This window comes from Rhododendron vialii, chromosome 1a, assembly GCF_030253575.1.
Source record: "Rhododendron vialii isolate Sample 1 chromosome 1a, ASM3025357v1".
In the NCBI taxonomy this organism is placed as follows: domain Eukaryota; kingdom Viridiplantae; phylum Streptophyta; class Magnoliopsida; order Ericales; family Ericaceae; genus Rhododendron; species Rhododendron vialii.
This window is the reverse complement of record NC_080557.1, coordinates 10,750,162-10,771,580: the sequence shown is the minus strand read 5'-3', so window position 1 is coordinate 10,771,580 and position 21,419 is coordinate 10,750,162. Positions and strand designations below refer to the sequence as shown.

At 45.3% G+C, this 21,419-nt stretch overlaps 1 protein-coding gene across 3 annotated transcripts; it reads right to left on the bottom strand.

Moving 5' to 3' along the window:
• Positions 1-308: 308 nt before the first annotated feature.
• On the bottom strand, positions 309-20,433 carry LOC131301122 (amidase 1-like). Of its 3 annotated transcripts, XM_058327287.1 has the most exons (9): positions 20,264-20,433; positions 19,255-19,407; positions 18,988-19,112; positions 18,782-18,907; positions 2,611-2,793; positions 2,244-2,391; positions 1,964-2,132; positions 1,036-1,170; positions 309-706 (listed from the first exon to the last, which is right to left on the bottom strand). In XM_058327287.1, the coding sequence occupies exons 1-9, from the start codon at positions 20,374-20,376 to the stop codon at positions 554-556; spliced, it is 1,305 nt and encodes a 434-aa protein (XP_058183270.1). In that variant the 5' UTR covers positions 20,377-20,433; the 3' UTR covers positions 309-553. The 3 variants fall into 3 exon arrangements, with proteins under 3 accessions (XP_058183270.1, XP_058183287.1, XP_058183278.1); XM_058327304.1 differs by lacking the exon at positions 1,036-1,170; XM_058327295.1 differs by lacking the exon at positions 18,782-18,907.
• Between the last annotated feature and the right edge of the window lie 986 nt (positions 20,434-21,419).

The following is a 21,419-nucleotide window of genomic DNA, read 5'->3' as shown; positions in this document are numbered from 1 at the left end:
TTTTAACCAATACACTATCGATTACAAATAATAAAGATTCCTTCCACTCTAATCCTATACAAACTCACTAGCCTATAAAAAATAATAAAATTACAACTCGATATAAAATATGTGTTTTGTCGAATGGAATTGCCAATACAATTAAGACCCCGGAATTTGGTCCTTACACCTTTCTTTCTTTGAAAGAGTACCTGAGTCCAAAAAGAAATGTGCATTATGGTTGAAAACAAGGCTGAAGTGTTCAGCCCACAAATGTAAGGCTTTTAAACCTGAAAGGTCACAAATTTGACCTCTGAGCTACATTGTAATTTACTGGAAAGGGGAAATGAATTGTCTTGTGAAATAACGAGCCCACCATAATATATTGTTTGTACATTGTTTATAACTATGAAGGCTTCCCTGTTCAACTATTGGAGAAAAATACATGATCTTTAGCTGTCAAGAAGAGTCAAGACTAGGTCATATACATGTACGGTCGCGAAATGGAACAATGCCACAACGCTCTTATTTATTCGAATAAGAAAATAGAAGTTTACATTAACAAGTTAAAACTTCAGTAACTCAATTCCTGAGCAATGTCAATTTGTTCCTTGAGAGTTCCATAAAGCGTCTCAACAAGATTCAGCAAGAGCCCATCTGATCCATGTTTCGCTAACAAGGAAACGGACACGGGAAGATTGTCATACGTTCCTAGTGGTATGCTCACCTGTGAAACAGACCAACTTCAAAAATGTTATTTTGGTAATCACATCGGTAAATATTTAAGTTCATATGTCACACACATGCACTTTTGTGTCTCTGTCAAAAATACTATTTTGGTAATCAAGAAGCTAAATATTGAGTTAATATGCCACATGGACTCTTTTGTATACATGCAGAAATACTATTTTGGTAATCAAGAAGCTAAATAACAAGTTCATGTGCCACACAAACGCACATTTTTGTGCGTGTATGTATGTGTGGGAGGTCCTTATGTAACTTATATGAGAGAGAGAGAGAGAGAGAGAGAGAGAGAGAGAGAGGGAGGGAGGGAACCTGGCAGAAGCTAGACATTCCAGCAATAGACAACAAGCTAAAAGCTCTGAAACGAAATGTTTCCAATGTAGATGGCTCTGTTTGCAATTTTGGTGGAAGCCCTGGAACTGTGGGGATTGATAGGATACCGTGGTCCTACATAATTAACAAGAATGAATGGTACGGGTAAGAACGGGAAATAAGTTGTCGATCAGTAATATGTTGTCTTCTTGCTTAATTCAAGCTTCTCGTCAGTTATCCGATCCCAAGAAGATCATTCGTAAGCCCAGAAACTGAAGCAAGACTAAATATTGATTTTGACCACATCCACGATAGGTCTCGGCAATTTCTTCGATGTATGTACGATACAGCTAAACCTAAAAAAATCGGATATGGGTACTGTTGGGTACAACCATGACAAATTTGTTTTTATAATTTGGAGCAATAATTTACACGTAATAAATGCACTTCAATTAAAGGAAATAGCTAAATGACTTTGCAAAATGTAACCTCAAATGACAGTTTAACGTCAAACTTAAAGTAAAAATCAAAATTTAATGTCATTATACAAAAGAACCAACAAAAATATTTATCCTACAAACATGCTGACCATGGAAAAAGTAAGTCGTTACCGACTTAGCTTCATCTCTATATTGGGGATGACTTGATATAATGATATATAGGGCACTTCTAAGGTAAGGCAAAAGTCAAAGAGAAAAGTTTCGGTATGTTTCTCTTATATCTGGTATGGATTTAGAAGTACCATGCAAATTACAGGTACCCGATGCGTTATGGATATGAGTACAACAAGGTTTTAGAAGCACTTGTGCTTCATAGATATGCATAATTGAAGCTAAGCAATTTTGGATGACTCAAGGGATATACAGGGGATGGAACTATCACTTTACAGAAGTTACTTGGCTTTTGAGATAAAGGAGATAGAGAATACCCCTAAGAGAGCAGTGAGAGCAGCATGTAGTTCAGTCTTCACCGAGTGGCAGACATCAATATTTTCATCTGTTGACCTCACGGCTGCCCACACTCTTTCCGATATACCAGAACCCAAATCAGGTTTGACTGTACTAACCCACTCACCATGATTATTCTTGAATTCAGATCTATAAAGGCAATTGATGGAAGAATAAACACACGATGAAAAATAGTCTTATTCAAGTCAAAATAAGAAACAAAAAGATCGATCCCAAATAAGACTTCTTCACAAGGTTCACCTTTCAAGCAGCCTATAGGCAGTTGAGAGAGCAGCCAAGGGCGCAACATTATATTCTTGATCCTCCAGTCTCTCGCCCTTGAAATGCTTCAAAGTTGGAACGTTGTCTTTAACATAGTACCCAAGGCACACATACTTTAAAATGTGACCTGCATCATCAAATTGGTGATGTAAATCAAACTTGGGAGTGCAGCAGAATGCAATTAATAGTGAAGATGACTAGTCGAACAGTTGTTCATAGCATCCGTGCACAAGTGAGATTTGCTTTATCAATCAAAGCACATTAGGAAAACAACATGGAACCTATACCCTTGGCAGCTGGAGTAAACTACAAACGCGGATAAATTGTACACATTTAACCTACTTACCGCCAAATAGCTTCTCCACCGATTTAACAAGGACTGAAGTTACTCGTTGACTTGGGATGCTTAGAAGCTGGAAACAATCTTCTGCAATAGTGATGTGAGTAGGTTTCACTGGTTCCACCTCAGGCAACTGCAATAATACCCGTCCGACTCGGTTCAGGATGTCAGCATCCCTAGCAAACCACCCTGAATAACAAGTGCTCGACTATGAATTATGTACTGATTAAAAATGTACTGGAAGTTACCAATAACATCTTCATAAGTACTGTACAACCAGTCAGACAATAAACAGAATGGCATGGACACAAGAGTGCCACAAAAACTTAACATTGGCATGGCCATGGACACAACAGCCTAGCTATTATAATGATTTTCTCGTACTTCCTTTCCAGATTGGGAGTCATTCTCATTCAAAATAACAATGCATCTAAACTAATAAATTTTTGTGATAAATGGTTGTTGCTTAACAAAGTCGCAAGTTGGATTCAATGGTCTGACAAATGGCTATCATTGTAGATTTTACACAATGGATTGAGAATGTTCTTTAACACGTTAGTTTACATCATATTTTCTGCATTTTCGGCATCTTCCATATTCAGGTTTTTGTGTCACCATATAAAACTAATTGCATAACACGCATAGTTGAATGTCTCAGTTCCACTCCATCCCCTTAGTCAGGAGAGCTACTTCCTCCAGCCACAGTCTTGTTACGAGTTCCTGCAAGATAATGCCAAAATGCTTTCGTGGTATTCAATATTGTATATGTTGGGTTTTTTGCCCATGAAAATAGCCTAATAGAGTTTGGCCCAAGTTGATGTTATGGGGCCCAATTTGTATTTGGTGGAGTTATTTGAAAAGGAATATTCTACACACTAAAGCTTCATTTGGAAGCTAAAATGGCTACCTTGTTACGAGTCCCTGCAAGATAATGCCAAAAAGCTTTCGTGGCATTCAATATTGTATATGTTGGGTTTTTTGCCCATGAAAATAGCACAATAGAGTTTGGCCCAAGTTGATTTTATGGGGCCCAATTTATATTTGGTGGAGTTATTTGAAAAGGAATATTCTACACACTAAATTAAGCTTCATTTGGAAGCTATAAAAGAGGTGGCAAATCTGTCTGTAGGGGTTCGATTTAGGAGGAGGGACCTTGGCCTGAACTAGTACTTCTCTTCCGCTGCTCTGTTTCTCTGCCGCTGAACCTGCAACAAGTCACTAAGGCTGGAATAGCCTAGTGACCCTCCGACGATCGAGTTAGATGTAAGGAGAGTTGTTTTTAGGTCTAGGGTTAGGGAAAGATGGCATACCTCTCAAAGATGAGTATCCCTTTGTATTTATAGACCTAGGTTAACTTGGGCTCCAAGCTAGCGCGTGAAGGTCACGCTTAGGTAACCGCCTCAGGTGACGTCATAGATGATGCACCGGATAAGACGGTTACGAAGCACATGGCCAGACCTGGCCTAGATAATTCTTTCCGCCACGTGTCGCTCTTGGTCCCCTCTTGCTGTGCTACACTCTTTCAAGAGACCTTAACGGAGTGCATACTTCGGTAATTAACCGAAGTGTCAACAGGAGATTTGATACCAAGCGAGCAAGTAGAAGGATACGCCGGCCCGTGCGGATATGAGGCCTCGGTTAATGGTGATCCGGTAGATTACCGAGACCATGACCGAAGACCCCACAATAGCCCCTCAAGCCCCTGGAGCCTTGTACCCCTGCTTCAGGGTCTTTACCCCATCATACGAAATATCAGGCCTCGGACCTTTTCTTAAAGAGCCACCGGAGAGTAAACCTGCCTCGGTAGATCCCATCCTACCTGTGTCAGAGACAGGAGCCACGTGTCAGCAGTTGCCGAGGTCTCAGAATAAAAAGGCTGTCTCGGCACGTGCCATGTCAGTTGATTGGTAAGAAACGACGCTTCGGTGACACGCCTCATTACGCCTAAGGTCTGAAGATCCGGCGCCTGTCCTCGGTGCAGGGTTCTTGATACTGGCCGTCAGATGATAACACGTGTCAATGATCTAACGGCTCGGTGCACGATGCCTCGTTTCCCGCGCAGCCCTCCATCTCTCCCGTTATAAATAGGACAGACAGAGGTGAGAACATCACCTTTTCCTCCGCTTCTGAAGTTGAACCGCCGTCGCCGTCTACTTCCAGCTTTCAATCGAGATTTCGAGCGTTTTGGTTGGGAGATCTTGCACGAACTTGGGGTATGACGATCTCCTTGCTTTAATCTTCATGTTTTGACCATTGTTTTTGAGTTTTTCGCTGTCATTTTCCGTGTTTGTTCTGGCTGAGCAACCGCTCGCCGTCGTCCGATTTAAGGCGGCGCTGGGCTTCTCCAGCGCTGCTCACGCTCTTACCGAGGTCTAAACTCATCCCGAGACCTAGATTCATCCCGAGGCCAAAACTCATCCCGAGGCCAAAACTCATCCCGAGACCTAGATTCATCTTGATGCCAAGGGAATGGACTTCTGAACTTTAAAAATTCTTCCAAGAGGGAAGCGCCTTCATAGGAATTGATTGCCCGAGGACTCCGAGGAGCGATGACCATTCCGCACCGAGCGTTAGACCTTGATTTTTCCCTGAGCATATAGCTAACGGGTTTTTGTATTCCTTTCCTTGGTTAGGCAGAAGCGAATGGTCATCGAGCTCTCTTCGGACAGTTCCAGTAGTTCAGGCTCTTCTCCCATCGAAATTCCCGAGGATATTCGCCAGACACTTCGGGAGAGGGCATTCTTTCGGACTCCAATCGACTGCGTTGAACCATTTGAACCCTCGAGAGCTCCTCGTGAGGTGACGACGTTTGACTCCCAAGAGATGGAAGCCCCAAGTACCTCGAACCAAGGTCCGGGTCCATTCGCGGATGCCCCCGAGGAGGTACGGGGACGCAGGAGGGCGATGAGGCCATGCCCATACCGAAACCAATATTTTGATGGCTCCTTGGCTTCTTATGCTGAATTCAAGAGGGTATACAGCGTTCCTCATGACGTTGACGTTCAGATTTTACCGAACAGCGACCCCAAAGACCTTCCTCACCGGGATGGAGCACTCATCTTCCCCTTGATGGCTATCACAGAGGGGGGTGTTAGATTCCCCCTTCATCAGTTTGTCCGAAAGGTTCACCGAGCCCTCTCCCTCACGTCTTCTCAGCTCACGGTGAACTCCAACCGGATCATCACGAGCATTATAGAGCTGAGGAGGCAATACAACCTCACGTTCGAACTCGAGGAGCTCTTCGGTGTATACCTCGTTGGAGTTAACCGAGAGAGCGATCGACATTACCTCTCCTGTAGGACGGGATACGACACATTCCTTATCGACCATCTTCCCGATTCGGAAGAATGGGCGAGTATTTATGTATCGGTTACCGGGAATTTTATGTTTGGGCTCGGGGAAAGCGCGGACACAGCCACCATAGTTCAGTTCGAAATCGGGGCTCCTGGTCGGTAGAAGTCTCTTTTTACCTTTAGTATATGTTAGCACATTTTTCTTTCCTCATTGTATACTGATTCTTCCATTGCCTTTCTTTCAGCCGAGGGCATCATTGCAGAGCTTCGGAGAAGGGCTAACTGAGCGCAAATAACAGCTGCTTATGCCATTCCTATTACGAGTCGGTATGCACCTGATCTGCTCGGATACAAACCGACCTATACCGGCTATTTGAAAAAGAAGCCGAGGCAGCAAGGTGTTCCTCGAGCAGGATGAGGACGCGGCCGAGGGAGAAGCCGAGGAAAAGGACAAGGTAGGAAAGGAGGAGCTGGGGCGACAGAAGACGAAGTTGGTGATTCTGGTCCCCGAGGCGTGATCCGAGAAGAAATTGACCGAGAGACCCCAGAGAGGACGGGACTCAGTGGCGAGATGAGCGGTCGCGGAAGAGAAGTGCTCAACCTTCGGCGCCAAAGGCCACGAGGACGGGGTGCTGGCGTCACGATTGGCTCACCGGGGGCCGGAACCTCGAGGGTAATCCCTGTTTCTCCTCAGGAGCCTCCTGAGAAGAGGGCTTGGACCGAGGAAGAAGGCTTCGGACAGGGAAGGAGCGGGGAGCCGATCTTGATAGAAGAGACAGGAACCAGAGGAGATGAGGGAGATGTGGAGAGCAGGGGGGAACCGAAACGGGGACTCGTGTTCCGGCGAGGGAGGTCCCGTGGGCCCCCGAGGTTCGTCACTACTCGGGGCGCCTAATTCATCACGCCGATAGTGCATCTTCCAACATTGGGAAGGCGTTTAGGCTGCTTCGGTCGTGTATTCTCCCAAAGGATGCCCGAGCTGTCGAGGGTTGCACCGAGGATCTGACAGGAGAGATAGCGCAGGCACTTCTGAAAGTAAGTTACTTTTCTTACCCCCTTGATTGATTGTTGGAATTTGATCAATTTTAATTGTGTTTGTAGGCCGGCACTCGGGCGCTCGTGGTGAATGAACAATGCAAGGTGCGGGAGCAAGAGATAGAGCTGCTGAGGAAAATCCTTGCTCAGAGAGAGGACGACCTGAAGGTGGCGAGGGAGACTTGTGACCTCTACCGGCCAACTTTCAGAGGTGCGACCGGGAGCGGGTAATTGCTGAAGCAAGGGCCACAAAAGCTGAGGAGGACGCTAACACCTTGAGGGTTGCTGGAGCCCGGGAGGTCGAGTTTGCAAGGAACAAAGGCTACGATGAAGGCTGGGATGCTGCCGGAGTAGAATATAAGAAACAGGTCCGGGAGATAGAAGCCGAGCTCTTCAGAGATCGATTCTTGGACGGACTTCGGTACGGGCACGAGGCCTTGATAAGCAAGCTTACTCTGCCAGAGGGTTCCGAGCTTCGAACCGTGCCTGAGCCCCCTCCTAAAGAGCTCGTGCTACCGGAGGAGGAAAGTGAGCAAGTGCCGAACCAAGAGCCCCAAGCGATCGAGAAGCAAGCTAACCTCAGCGCCCCTGTTCCCTAATGAAGCATAGGAACTTTATACCTCTCAGCTCTGAAAAGTACTTTAATTTTTTGCTTGAATGGTCAGTTTACTGGACGGCTCCGGACATTTGGAGTTTGCCGATCCAGGGATTGTAATTGTTTGATACTGAAGCAGTACCCTTTTGTTTATGGTTTGTGAATGAATGCTTTTCTTTTCTTGAATGTTTTATCTTTGAAATGCTTGTTTGATTGGTCTGCTCCTTGGGTTATGATGCCCCTGCTTCGGTGGGACTTTAAAGAGTTTGTAAAAACAAGTTTAACCGAAGCGTTAACCGAAGAGCTTTGCCAAGCATAAAAGATGTTTAATCAAGAAAAAGTGACTCGTTCCGAAGCCCCAGCTAGTAGGAAGGCCGGTAGGGACCGAATCAGAAGCACCTGTTTAATGAATTTTTGACTTTGCACGCCCCTGCTTATTAATAGAAATGAACTTATCGAGCAGACGCGGGATGGTATTACTGCTAGGGACGTAGGCCGGGGTCACAAAGGGTATGGCTTCTGCCATAGGTTCGTGACGCAGTGAGTCCGAACAGTGGGAAATTTCTGGTGGGTCAGTATAAGGGGCTCAGAGAGAGAGGCCGAGTATCCTTAGAGCGAGTGACCAGAAATCAAGACGACCGAAGAGGCCTGGGCGACTTGGTGGGAATTTTGTCCGAGGGTATCACCTATGGGAGAACAATATCCCTGAAGTCGGTATAAAATGGTCCGGGCAAGAACGGACCAAGTGTAAGTAATTTAAACAATCAGTGTCCGAATAGTGCCAAAGAGATAATTCTCATTAAAACTCGGTGGAGTATTGTCAATACATAAGCAGATTGCCTTCAAAACTTTCTTAAAAGAAAATGCAACGTAATAAAGACCAAACGGGCTTCGGTAACCGAGCACTATCCGTAGAACTTCTTCAAGTTGTTTGCATTCCATGACTTAGCAATGGGGGAACCATCCAGCTTCTCCAATTTGTAGTTACCCGATCCGAGGTGCTTGAGAACTCGGAAAGGACCCTCCCAATTCGGCATTAGCTTTCGCTTTTTGGACTTTTCCACCACCTTTTTCCAAACGAGATCGTCAGGCTTGAACGACCTGAGGCGCACGCTTCGGTTGTAACCCTTTGCAACCTCCTATTGGTATGAAGCGAGCTTGATCCTTGCGTTGTCCCGTTCTTCTTCGGCTAAATCGAGGTCCGAAGCAATGGTGTTGTTGTTGACCGATTCATCAAAATTTTCTGTTCTCGTTGTTGGGAGTCCGGCTTGGAGTGGGATGACCGCCTCCATTCCGAATGCCAAGGAGAAAGGAGTGCGACCGGTGGATCGCCGAGGTGTCGTGCGGTAGCCCCAGAGTACCCTGGGTAGCTCTTCGGCCCACTTTCCTCGCCGTGACTCGAGTCGTCGCTTAAGTCCAGATGAGATTGCCTTGTTTGCAGCCTCGGCTTGTCCGTTGCCCTGGGGGTAAGCCGGAGTGGATGTGTCCCATTTGATACCGTATTCGTCAAGCAAGGCCCGGTACTTCTGCCCTGTAAACTGCCTTCCATTGTCTGTAATTATGGCGAACGACACACCGAAGCGTGAGATGATGTTGCGCCACACAAAGCGGATGACGTCTGTTTCTTCAATGGTAACCAGGGGCTCGGCCTCGACCCATTTCGAGAAATAATCGGTTGCAGTTAAGAGGAACTTGAATCCACCCGGAGCGACTGGGAGCTTTCCAACGATATCCATGCCCCATTGGGAGAAGGGCCAGGGGCTGGTGAGAGGGCTAAGGTCCCGGGCCGGCTGATGGATAATGGGAGCGAACATCTGACACTTCTTGCAACGCTTGACGAACTCTTCAAAATCCTTCTTCATTGTCGGCCACCAATACCCCTGAGTGATGGCTCGGTGGGCGAGTGACCGTCCACCAGAGTGACAACCGCTGTCGCCCGCGTGAAGCTCTTCGATGATGCCCGGGACTTGGTGTGGGTGTGCAACCAGGAGATATGGACCGGTAAATGATCTTCGGTAGAGCTTCCCGTTTGGATTGAGCCAGAAGAGAGCGGCCCTGTTTCGGAGTCGGTGAGCTTCCTTTTTGTCGCTGGGAAGGGTGTCATCTCGCAGGTAGAGGACGATTTCATCCATCCAGCTCGGGCCAAGCTCTATGTTGAGTATTTCCTTTTGTAGATCTTTGAGTTCAAAACTGGGCTTGTCAATAGAATTGAAGGAAATGGAGCGGTGTCCAATACATGAAAATGCCGAAGCGAGCCCAGCAAGGGTGTCGGCATGGGCGTTTTGTTCCCTTGAAATATTCTCGACTCTGATTGCTTTAAAGCGTTGAATGAGCTGGACTGCGGCGCTGAGGTAGGTGCGCATGCGATCATCCCGAGCTTCATATTCTTCAGAGAGTTGGTTAACCACCAATTGGGAGTCGCTGTAAACGACGAGCTCTTCGATGCCAATGGCTTCGGTAGTCTTGAGTCCCGAGATAAGTGCTTCATATTCGGCCTCGCTGTTAGAGGCAGGGAAGTTGATGGAGAATGAGCTTTCGTGCAAGACACCGGAGGGTGAGAGAAGAATGACGCCTGCACCTGCGCCTCGGCTGTTGGAGGCGCCATCGACGTACATTTTCCAAACATCTCCGTGAAAAAGCTGCCATGCTGTGCTAAGGTTGGCCTGGAGTACTGCCTCGGAGCTCAGGGTGGGTGCCGAAGCGGATACGTTGGGAGGTGTAAGCTCGGCGATGAAGTCGGCTAGCACCTGAGCCTTTATTGCTGGTCGATACGGGGAAGAGGAAAGAAGTCCTTCGGGCAAGCGTCGTTGAGGTTTGAGTAGTCGACGCAAACACGCCATTTGCCGTTCTTTTTCTTGACCACGACGGTGTTGGCCAGCCACTTGGGATACAGGACCTCTCTGATTGCCCCTGCGTTCAGGAGTCGGTTGACCTCTTCAATGACGGCCTCGGAGTGAATAGAAGACGACCGTCGTACCTTTTGTACGATTGGTCATTTGTCTTTGTCGATGTTGAGCTCGTGGCAGATGAAGGAGGGGTCGAGCCCGGGCATCTCATAGGGGGTCCAGGCAAACACGTCAATGTTTCGGTTGAGAAAAGCTACCGTCTCATTCCGATCAGTATCACTAAGTGAGGAACTGACAAGGAAGAAGCGGGAGCCGTCCTCGTTATTAGGATGGTGGCCACGTCTTCAACGGTTTTGTCGTTGGGGGATCTACCGACGTCCTCCAAAACTGGGGCTTTGGGGGCTTCAATGAGATTCACCCGGGAGGTCTGTTTGGTGCTTCGAACGGCGTTGACGTAGCACTGCTTGGCAGCGGTCTGGTCTCCGTACAAGTCTTCCTGGTGCCCGTGAGTGCCAATGAAACGTACCACTTGGTGATAAGTGGAGGCAATCGCTTTAAGTTTATGCAGCCAGATTCGACTGACAATGGCGTTGTAAGGGCCAGGGACGTCGACTACCACAAATTCCATTTCAAGAGTTACCGAGCCGGCACGGACAGGAAGAGTGATCATACCGATGGGCCAGACAGGAGCTCCGTTGAAACCGATAAGGGGAACTTCGGAGGGACGGAGGTCGGTCTCCGGAATCTTCAAATCCTTGAAAAGAGAGTAATACATGACTTCGGCCGAGCTACCTTGGTCTACGAGGACGCGACGGAAGTTGAAATTTCCGATGCGTAGCGTGACCACGAGGGCGTCATTGTGGGGAAGCTGGACGCGGTCAAGATCCTTCTCGGTAAACGTTATCGTCCATTTGGAACCGTCATCGATTCTAGGGCACTTTGGTTCGGGGCCGACTAACATGACTTGCTTGGAGGAGGAGGCTTCATTCAACTCGGCCCGGATGACGCGAGCGGCCTCGGGGTTCAAGGGACCGTGTATTACGTGGATTGTCTGGACCTCTTCCTCCGTATTTGTTTCGGTCCGTTGCACCCGAGTCGTCGTCTTTTCGTGATTGATGAAGTTGCCGAGGTGGCCTCCCGTGACAAACTGCTCCAAGTAGGCTTTGAAGGGCTTGCAAGCTGTGGTGAAGTGACCTTGTTCGCTGTGGTAACTGCATCGGACGATGGGATTCTTGATTTTCCCATTCTCGGTTCCCAGCTTTTGATTTGGGAAGGAAAAAAAGGGCTGGTCCTTCACTTGGTCGCTGATCCGGTAGATGGGAATGGTGAAGACGGTTTTTTCAGCGTTGAAATCGCTTGGCTTCGGTCCCCTCCTCGGCGACTGCTTGATTGTGTTGACCTGTTTCTTCGGTGTTGAGACAGGTGCGGGAGCCGGTATGGATACCGAGGTGTTTAATGTCTTTGAACTCGTGGGCTTCCCGATGCCTCTCTCTGCCTTGGATTCGATGAGCTGACACCAGCCCTCAATTCGAGTCATAAGGTCCTTCATAGAGTTTGGCTTATGGCGAGCGAGGTCGTCGTAGACTTGCTCGTCATGGGAGGTGAGACCGAGCTTGAATCCTCGGGCAGAGATGACGCCGTCGCAACCCTCTATCTCATTGAATAATTCCCAATAACGGCCGGCGTATTGCCGAAGCGTTTCGTCGCTCCTCTTGCGGAGGGCTAAGAGAGAATCGATCTCCTTTTCGTGCTTGTTGCTTGTTACGAACCGGGCCATGAAGGCATCACAGAGGGAATCAAACGAGGAGATTGACCGAGCCGGGAGTTGATTGAACCAGGTGAGGCCCAGGTTGCCGAGGCTTGCTAGAAACACTTTGCACAAAAAGGCGTCGTCCGAGGGTTCATTCCGAAGAAAAAGAGACATGACAGTTTTATACTGAACCAGATGAGTGTACGCCTCGGTCTTTCCGTCATATTTGGCAAACTTGGGCTGGGAGAATCCCTTGGGGGGGGTAACCGAGTCGATCTCTCTTGTGAAAGGAGAGGTCGTGAGTCGTGTAAGTCGCGCATCGCGATGAGGTCGGATCAAACGGTCGGGGCCGTCTAGACGCTAAGTCGCTGTACGCTTCTTGGGGACGAGCTTGTCCAATCGTTCATGCTCCTTTCTCTTTGGGTCAATACTAACCGATTTCCTGGGAAAACGCTCTTGGCGGTGATGTCGGTAGCTATCCCGAGCGGAAGGCTCGAAGCGCTCGGTGACCGGGCTCCTGCTGTGTGCGCCGCCGGGGTGCGAGACGATGGGACTTCTGGCTCGAGGGCCCTTCAGGCGCTCGCGGTATCCTCTAGTCTGGATCTCGACAAGGCCGTCATCTCCCCTAGATGCCCTTGTGAGGCTAGGGGTAGATTCCCGGCCTGTCTTGCCCACGAAGACCGAGTGGGTGGAGGAGGCAGAGACGCTCGCACCACCGAGCCCGTCAAAGGCCGATGGTCTCCTTCGAAGTTGCACACGGGACCGAGAACGATCCCTGTGCGATGCGTCTTTTTGGGCTCGAGTGTCCATCGCTCTTGGTGACTCAAGACGATCCTTGACTGAGGGGCGGGGTCTGTGCTCTAGTAGGTGACCGGCTTCGTGACTGCGTGGGGGGGGTGTGACGGTTTGTCCTTTCGCCGCAGCTCCCGGAGGAATGAGATGGGGAAATGAGGAGGTGCTTAATCTCCGCCAACTCGTCTCGAACGTGTCTGTCGCGGTCCATGACCGTCGTGAGGTCGTCGATTTTTCGCTCGAGATGGCGGATGTAGGAGTGGAGCTCGAAAGATGGGCCTGCGTCTGGAGCTGATGCTCCGGCGCCAATTCCGACGGATACATGGGTCTTTCCAAGGGCGGCCGCTCCGCCGGAAGCCAGGCTGTGGTCCACGAGGGAACCGAGCCCGTGGGCGGTACCACCGTGATGTGCGTCGTCGATCTCTACCATGTTTGATTCTGGACGTTTGAACGGAGCAGAAAGGGGGAGGTGAAAGTTGAAAGGGTGGCTAGTTCCCCAGCAGAGTCGCCAATTGTAGGGGTTCGATTTAGGAGGAGGGACCTTGGCCTGAACTAGTACTTCTCTTCCGCTGCTCTGTTCCTCCGCCGCTGAACCTGCAACAAGTCACTAAGGCTGGAATAGCCTAGTGACCCTCCGACGATCGAGTGAAATGTAAGGAGAGTTGTTTTTAGGTCTAGGGTTAGGGAAATATGGCATACCTCTCAAAGATGAGTATCCCTTTGTATTTATAGACCTCGGTTAACTTGGGCTCCAAGCTAGCGCATGGAGGTCACGCTTAGGTAACCGCCTCAGATGACGTCATAGATGATGCACCGGATAAGACGGTTACGAAGCACATGGCCAGACCTGGCCTAGATAATTCTTTCCGCCACGTGTCGCTCTTGGTCCCCTCTTGCTGTGCTACACTCTTTCAAAAGACCTTAACGGAGTGCATACTTCAGTAATTAACCGAAGTGTCAACAGGAGATTTAATACCGAGCGAGCAAGTAGAAGGATACGCTGGCCCGTGCCGATATGAGGCCTCGGTTAATGGTGATCCGGTAGATTACCGAGACCATGACCGAAGACCCCACACTGTCCATACAGAAAATTTGTGCATAGATTGTGCACAGATTTTATTGTGGGGTCCACCACGGGTCTCACACAAAAGATCCGAACCATTTATTAAATGTAAAACATTTTTTCAAGAGTTCTCGTAAAAAAATTAGCTCAATCCAATACCTGTAGATGCTTGATCTAATCATCTAATTTTTCATTATTCAAAAATCAAAATGAAAATTTAGATGATTGGATCGAGCACCTATAGATATTAGATTGAGCTTACATTTTATGGGGAGCCTTGAAATTTTTTTTTACAGTTAATGAACGGCTCGGATCATTTGTGTGGAACCCGTGGTAGACTCCACAACACAATCTGTGCATAGATGTATGTGTGGTTACAGGGCCGGCCCGAAGGCAAGGCTCAAGAGGCCACGGCCTTGGGCCTCCAAATTTTGGGCCCAAAATAGGGCACACTTCTTTAAGTAAGTATATATATATCATTTGTTCATAGATTTGAACAAATACCTTCGTTGGTTCAATGGTAAGATGACATGATTCATTACTAAAGGCCTGAGTTCAAATCCGTGCACGGAACTTTCTTATTTTTAATTGTTTTTTGACCAAAAAGAAGCTCAAGCTTTGCCTTTGTAGCTGCTGTGACTCAAACATAGACTAGAGAAGTTTCAAGGAAGTCGCTCAAGCCACCAGAACAGAGGCATTTAACGTGCTCAATATGGACCATAATATTTATATAATAAAGATTTGGATTATTGTTGTTTAATTCAAAAATACGTAGGGCCCACCTCAAGATTTCGCCTAAGGCCTCCCAATCCCTTGGGCCGGCCCTGTGTGGTTAGCAGGGTTTTAAAAGAGGGCCTTTTTGTGCTGGAAGTAAAAAGCAGAGAGAGAGATAGCCGAGACTAGAGAGAAAAAGAAAGGAAAAAACATGAAGTGCTTGTGTGCGTGAAAAGCAGCAGTGAGGTTGTTGTTCTACCAGTGAAAGGAGAAGCGTGGGGCTTATCCAAAAAAAAACAAAGGAGAAACGTGGGTGTGCTCCTGTGTGTGCTTAGTGTTCTCGGTGGTGAAGACAAGGATTTGGGGCAGCCTTGTTTGGTGAGTGCTCCTCTGCTCTTCTCTTTGATATTGTACGTCGTCAGAGAGATTTGTGTGAACATTGTGTGAGGGTGAGAGAGAGATAAAAATATCATGAGCTTGAGAGCTAGAGTAGAGTATTTTTTATCTCATTGTGACTCATACAATATAGTGAAATTGTTCTTTCTCCCATGGACGTACCGAGTTTAGGGAACCATGTATATTTTTGTTGTTCTCTTTGAGCCTTGTTTATTGCGTATTTAATTTTTGGGAAAAATTTCAAAATAGCCCCCAACCTTTACACCAAAATTCAATTAGACTCCCAACCTTTTAAAAACTTCAATTTTACTCCTAACGTTATATTCCGTTAATCAAACCGCTCCCTTCCATCCGAATGACTAACGGATTCTGTTAAAGGCTCCGTTAAAAATCGTCCCGATCGAATTTTGATGATCCGAGCCGCTCAATGTTTTCAAAACGTGATTTTAAAGGTACCTCTTTAGAAGTTAGCAAAAAAAATGACCACAAAGGGCTTCATCTGAACAGTTTTTTATTGTATAGTTCAATACAAAACTGCTCAAATCAAGCCTTTTCTGGTCATTTTTTTGGTTGATTTCTCGCGGGTATCTTTGAAATCATGTTCTAATCACATTGAGCGGCTTGGATCATTAAAATTCGATCGAAAAATGGGAGGTGTAGACCGAAGCAAAATCTGGACATCCGGACTTGAACAAAATCCGGATCGATCCGCACCTCCCCTTTCCCAATCGAATTTCGATGATCCGAACCGTTCAATATGATCAAAATGTAATTTTAAGGGTTCTTACAAAAAATCAAAAAAAAAAGAAAGAAAGAGAAGGGCTTGATCTGAACAGTTTTTTATTGAATAGTTCAATAAAAAAATTGTTCAGATCAACCCCTTCCCGGTCGTTTTTTTTTTGGCTGATTTCTTGTGAGTTCTCTTAAAATCACATTTTGAACGCATTGAGCGGCTCGGATCATCGAAATTCGATTGGGACGATATTTAACGGAGCTTTTAACGGAATCCATTAGTCATTCGGACGGAAGGGGGCGTTTTGATTAACGGAATATAACGTTGGGAGTAAAATTGAAGTTTTTAAAAGGTTGGGAGTCTAATTGAATTTTGGTGTAAAGGTTGGGGGCTATTTTGAAATTTTTCCTTAATTTTTTCGATTACTCTTCCGTTTGCATGTGGGATTGATTTAGGAGAATAATCCCAACAAAGTGGTATCAGAGCTACGGGACTGAACGAAAGTACTAAGGGTCGTTTTAGGTGATTATCTTGTGTTGATTTGATAAAATAAGATGTCGAAGGTTAATATGAATACCATGGTCCAATTAACGGCGACCAATTATGCGATATGAAAGCCACGGATGGAAGACTTGTTATCATAGAAAGATTTGTATGATCCGTTGGAGCTCCTAGGGGTTAAACTGACTGAAATGAAAACAGAGGATTGGAAAAAGATGAACCGAAAAGCGGTAGGGTTGATTTGCCAATGCATTGGACATGACGTATTTCATCACGTAGCCCAGGAGACCAACGCTTATGCTTTGTGGAAAAAGTTGGAGGCAATGTATCAATCGAAAACATTCCGGAACAAAGCATTGTTGATGAGGAGATTAGTGAATTTAAAATTGAAGAGTGGGAATTCGGTTGTCGTGCACTCTAGTGAATTTCAGAACTTGGATCAATTGGCTAGTGTTGGTTTGAAATTTGATGATGAGTTGGAAGCTTTGTTATTGCTTAGTTCCCTACCGGATGATTAGGAAACATTGGTGATTTCTTTGAGCAATTCGGCGCCGGAAAGGAAATTGAGCATGAGCATGGTGCAAGATACTCTGTTCAACGAGGAGGCTCGACGAAAGGAGATGGGGACGGGTATTGAGGATGAGACAAGGGCATTGGTTTTGAATGGAAACAAAGATTGGAATCAAACTCGAGGGCGAACAATCGAAAGAGGAAATGGGTCCAAGCCAAGGGGGCGCTCATACTCATGAGGTGGCGAGTCGAGGGGCATTGATAGAAGGAAGTGTTACTTTTGTGAAGAAGAAAGACGCATAATGAAGTTTTTCCCAAGACTCAAAGCTAGGATAGAGCAAGTTAAAGAAAAATCCGAAGCGGCGATGGTTGAGATGCATGACGAAGATGAAGGTGATTTGTATGCATTGACTCCGGAAGGTATGGAAAACTTTGGTTGGATTATGGATTCCGGTTGCTCGTTTCATATGTGTTCTAATAGAAAATACTTTTGTGAGTATGAGGTGTGTGACAAACCTACCATTAGGATGGCAAACAACATGGTGAATAAGGTTGTTGGCATGGGTACAGTACGGTTTCGAATGGCCGATGGAAGATTTGTGAGGTTGACCGGAGTTCGACATGTGCCGGGGTTGAGGAAAAATTTGATTTCCTTGCGAATGTTGGATGCAAAGGGTTGTAGATTTGCATCAAAGGATAGAGTTCTTGAGGTTTTCAAGAATGAGAAGGTGGTGTTGCGAGGAAAGATGGTGGGAAACTTGTACAAGCTTCAAGGTCGTGTTGAAAGGAGGCATACAAGTTTGGAACACCAAGCTAGCGGAAAGAGAAGCGTCGAGTTACGCAAGTGTGGCATGTAAAGGCACAAGCAAATGAGTCGATATGTGTGGCAAGCAACACTGAAAAATAAGTGTCTCAAGTGATGAGTTTGAAAGGATTGACAAATAAGGAAAAACAAATGCAAGGTCACATTTGCAACCAATTTGGTTGCCGATGTCTTCGGATAGGCACCCGAGTGAGGGGTGCAAGGCACCCGGATGAGGGGGTGCGAGGTGTCCAAATGAAGAGGTGCGAGGTTCCGAGTGGGGGTGTATTTCTCATGAGCAAAAGGGGGTGATTATTGGGCTTTTTGCCCATGAAAATAGCCCAATAGAGTTTGGCCCAAGTTGATTTTATGGGGCCCAACTTGTATTTGGTGGAGTTATTTGAAAAGGAATATTCTACACAAAAGCTGGATTTGGTTGGGAGTTTAGTTTTAGTAGTGGGTAGAGAGAGAAATAGGGTAATGATTGAAGAGATGGGTAATGATTGGAGAGAGATAGAGAGAGATGAGAAAGTAATAATTGAAAAAATAAAATAATGATTGGCGAAACAAGTAGAGTAATGATTGGAAAACAAAATTAAAACTAAAATGAAATGGCAACCGAACACTACCGAATCATTTGAAAGCTAAAAGAGGGCTTTTTTGTGCTGGAAGTAAAAAGGGGAAAAAGGAGAGAGAGAGATAGGAGAGAAAGGAAAAAACCTAAAGTGCTTGTGTGCGTGAAAAGCAGCAGTCAGGTTGTTGTTCTACCAGAGAAAGGAGAAACGTGGGTGTGCTTAGTGTTCTCGGTGGCGAGAACAAGGATTTGGGGGAGCCTTGTTTGGTGAGTGCTCCTCTGCTCTTCTCTTTGATATTGTACATCGTAAGAGATTTGTGTGAACATTGTGTGAGGGTGAGAGAGAGATAAAAATATCAAGAGCTAGAGTAGAGTATTTTGTATCTCATTATGACGCATACAATATAGTGGAATTGTTCTTTTTCCCGTGGACGTACCCGAGTTTGAGAAACCATGTATATTGATTGTTCTCTTTGCACCTTGTTTATTGCGAATTTAATTTTTTCGATTACGCTTCCGTTTGTATGTGGGATTAATTTAGGAGAATAATCCCAACAGTATATGCTTCCTTACCGACAGTGTCGAGACTTTGTGCCAAAGGGATGACCCCTGTGGTTGAAACAACACCATGAGAAGGCCGAAATCCTAAAATCCCACAGTAGGATGCCGGAACTCTTACACTTCCTCCAGTATCGGTGCCTGTGACAAAGGAAACCTTTTGGTCCAACTTACGAAGCATAAATAGAAAAACAACAAGCTTTAATAAAGGCACAACTCACCCAAGGAGAAATCTACCAGCATTCCACCAACTGCAACGGCTGATCCACTAGAAGATCCCCCAGGCAACCGATCTGGCGAACAGATATTTTTTGGAGTCCCATAATGCTTGTTTTCTCCATTTATACTGCCCCAAAACGTGTATTTCAGTTAAAGTTTAACAATCAGAAGAGAACTCTAAAGATACACATTTCTGTCATCCTAAACCCCTTCCAACAAGAACAAACAGCTTAAGTAGAAGAACAGTGTGTTTAAAGTTTAAACCCAACCTGTATGCCATTTCATCCATGACAGTTCTACCCATACATGTAGCACCTCCACTTAACACGGCCAAAACAGCGGGAGCTGTTGTCGTAGCAGCCGGATGAGTCCTTGCCCAATCCGGATTTCCAAACCCAGTAACGTATCCCTCCATGTCAAATCTGCATAGATGTTTTACTCTGATTAAAATGAAATTAAAAAAAAAAAACGCCCATGAACATGCTAAAATATAAATAAATATTAGAGCCCAATGATTGACCCATCTACCCATCTTTTTATGTATCTACCTGCTTACCCATAAAATGAGCCGTTCATGTACACTTTAAGGGTATTTTCTTTGTCCCTAGCACTCCTCTAAAATGATTGGCCTATTCGTTTGGGAAGATATACTGTGTGCAAATAAAACAAAGAGGTACACAATGGATCTGTTTGATCATTGGCCATATCTGGCGTTGAGTATAACAATTGGTGCAGGGATGATATATTTCACAAAGATGAGATACGATAAGACTCGAATTCGATCTGAATCATATAATACTCAAATCCAATAGCGGTAATCCAAATAAGAAAAGTTGGATCTGATCCGAAAACTTTTTTACTTCAAAAATTTTAGCAAAAAAATTTTTTTTACAATTTTTGTTCAAAAAAAAAACTTATTTTAAAAAAAAATACTTAAAATTTTAAAATAAAAATACAACTTCTCAAATATTTTTTTTCAAAATAAAAATTTTACAGTTTTTTTTATAAATTAAAAAAAATAAAGCTCGGATCGTATTGATAACGAATTTAATCCGATCCGATCCGTATTTGGATTACCAGGTTCGGATTATCGGATTGACGTTATCGGATTTGGATCGAATCCAAATTGAATCTAGTTCATTAACAGGCCTATTGTACCGTGGTAGCGAAAAACATGATAAGCACATCTTGTTTTTCCAAAAATTCAGGAGTTGTTATGAGAAGAGGAACTGATTGACTGACTGAGTAGAGTCTCGGAGCTGAGGAAAGGGCACTTACATGTCTTTGACTGCAAAGGTGAGGCCCTTTAAGGGAAGTTCCTGATCAGGTGAAGAGCTTGGTTTTATAATGAATTTCTCCGTGAAAGCTCCATAATCCGATTCGCCCGCCATTCTCTTCTCCTCTCTCTCTCTCTCCTCTCTCTCTCTCTCTCAGCACATCCACGATTTATAGTGGGGGGAAGATGGGTTGAATAAAGTCGAACAATTAATCCATGGAGAACCACATAATCCTTCAAAATATCTTACGCTCCTGCTTAATCGCCTCACTGTCTTTGTGCTTTCAATTTTTGCTCTCGTAAATTTTAGTAGGTTAAGATATGTTTCAAAGATACTTTTACACTTACACTCGCACTCCCCCTCATGCACACAAATTATATGACTTAATGAGAACGAGTAGCCCCACACCCACGGATTAGGATCTTCGCGTGGGACTATTCCAAACTACTGTGGCAGCTGCCAAATTGGGAGTTTCCACCAACTTTTGACAAGCGTAGTATTGTACTAGTATTTCTTTTGAGAGTTGATAGTGCCAAAATCTTTTATTTTTTTTCCGGTCAAAACTCTTTTTGTTCCTTCTAAAATTCAAGTTTTACTTTTGATTGCAAAACTTAATTACCCTCCGTTATGCCAATTGGTTTTTGAAAATGCCCCTTCAAAACCAATAGGATTATTTTATCGCTCTTTTTAATTCTCCTACTCAAATGAGAGAGGCGTACAAAGTTTGGCTTAGGTTTCTCTTGGCATTCCTCAACAGATTTATTGAAACAATAGTTGTCAGATGGGTTACTTTGCTTTGTTATAAGGGTTCTTTTTGTTTGGAATCATAATTTTGCTTGTCACGATCATAATTTTACTTGAAAACATGGTGTAGTGGGGGCAAGCGGCCTACGATCATAAATTTTTCCAGCAAACCCAACTCATCAAAGTCACTGTTTTCACGATCATAACTTTATAGTATTTTTTTCAATTTTGCATTTATGGGATTTAAAGGGCATTTTCATAAAACAAGTGGTGTAGTAGAGGGCAATTAAGTCCTACAATGAAAGAGAAACCTTAAGTTTTGGCAGGAACAAAAATGGGTTTTGCAGGAACAGAAAGGGTTTTGACATTATCAATCCCCTTTCTTTTTACACAGAAAGTTTTATCCAGAAATT

Coding starts and splice junctions, on each gene's coding strand:
- LOC131301122 (XM_058327287.1), bottom strand. CDS start 20,376: ATGGCGGGCGAATCGGATTATGGAGCTTTCACGGAGAAATTCATTATA. Junction 2,794..18,781: donor ACAAAGTCTCGACACTGTCG/GTAAGGAAGCAT, acceptor CTTGTTATTCAG/GGTGGTTTGCTAGGGATGCT. Junction 1,171..1,963: donor CTCTCACTGCTCTCTTAGGG/GTATTCTCTATC, acceptor TTAATTATGTAG/GACCACGGTATCCTATCAAT.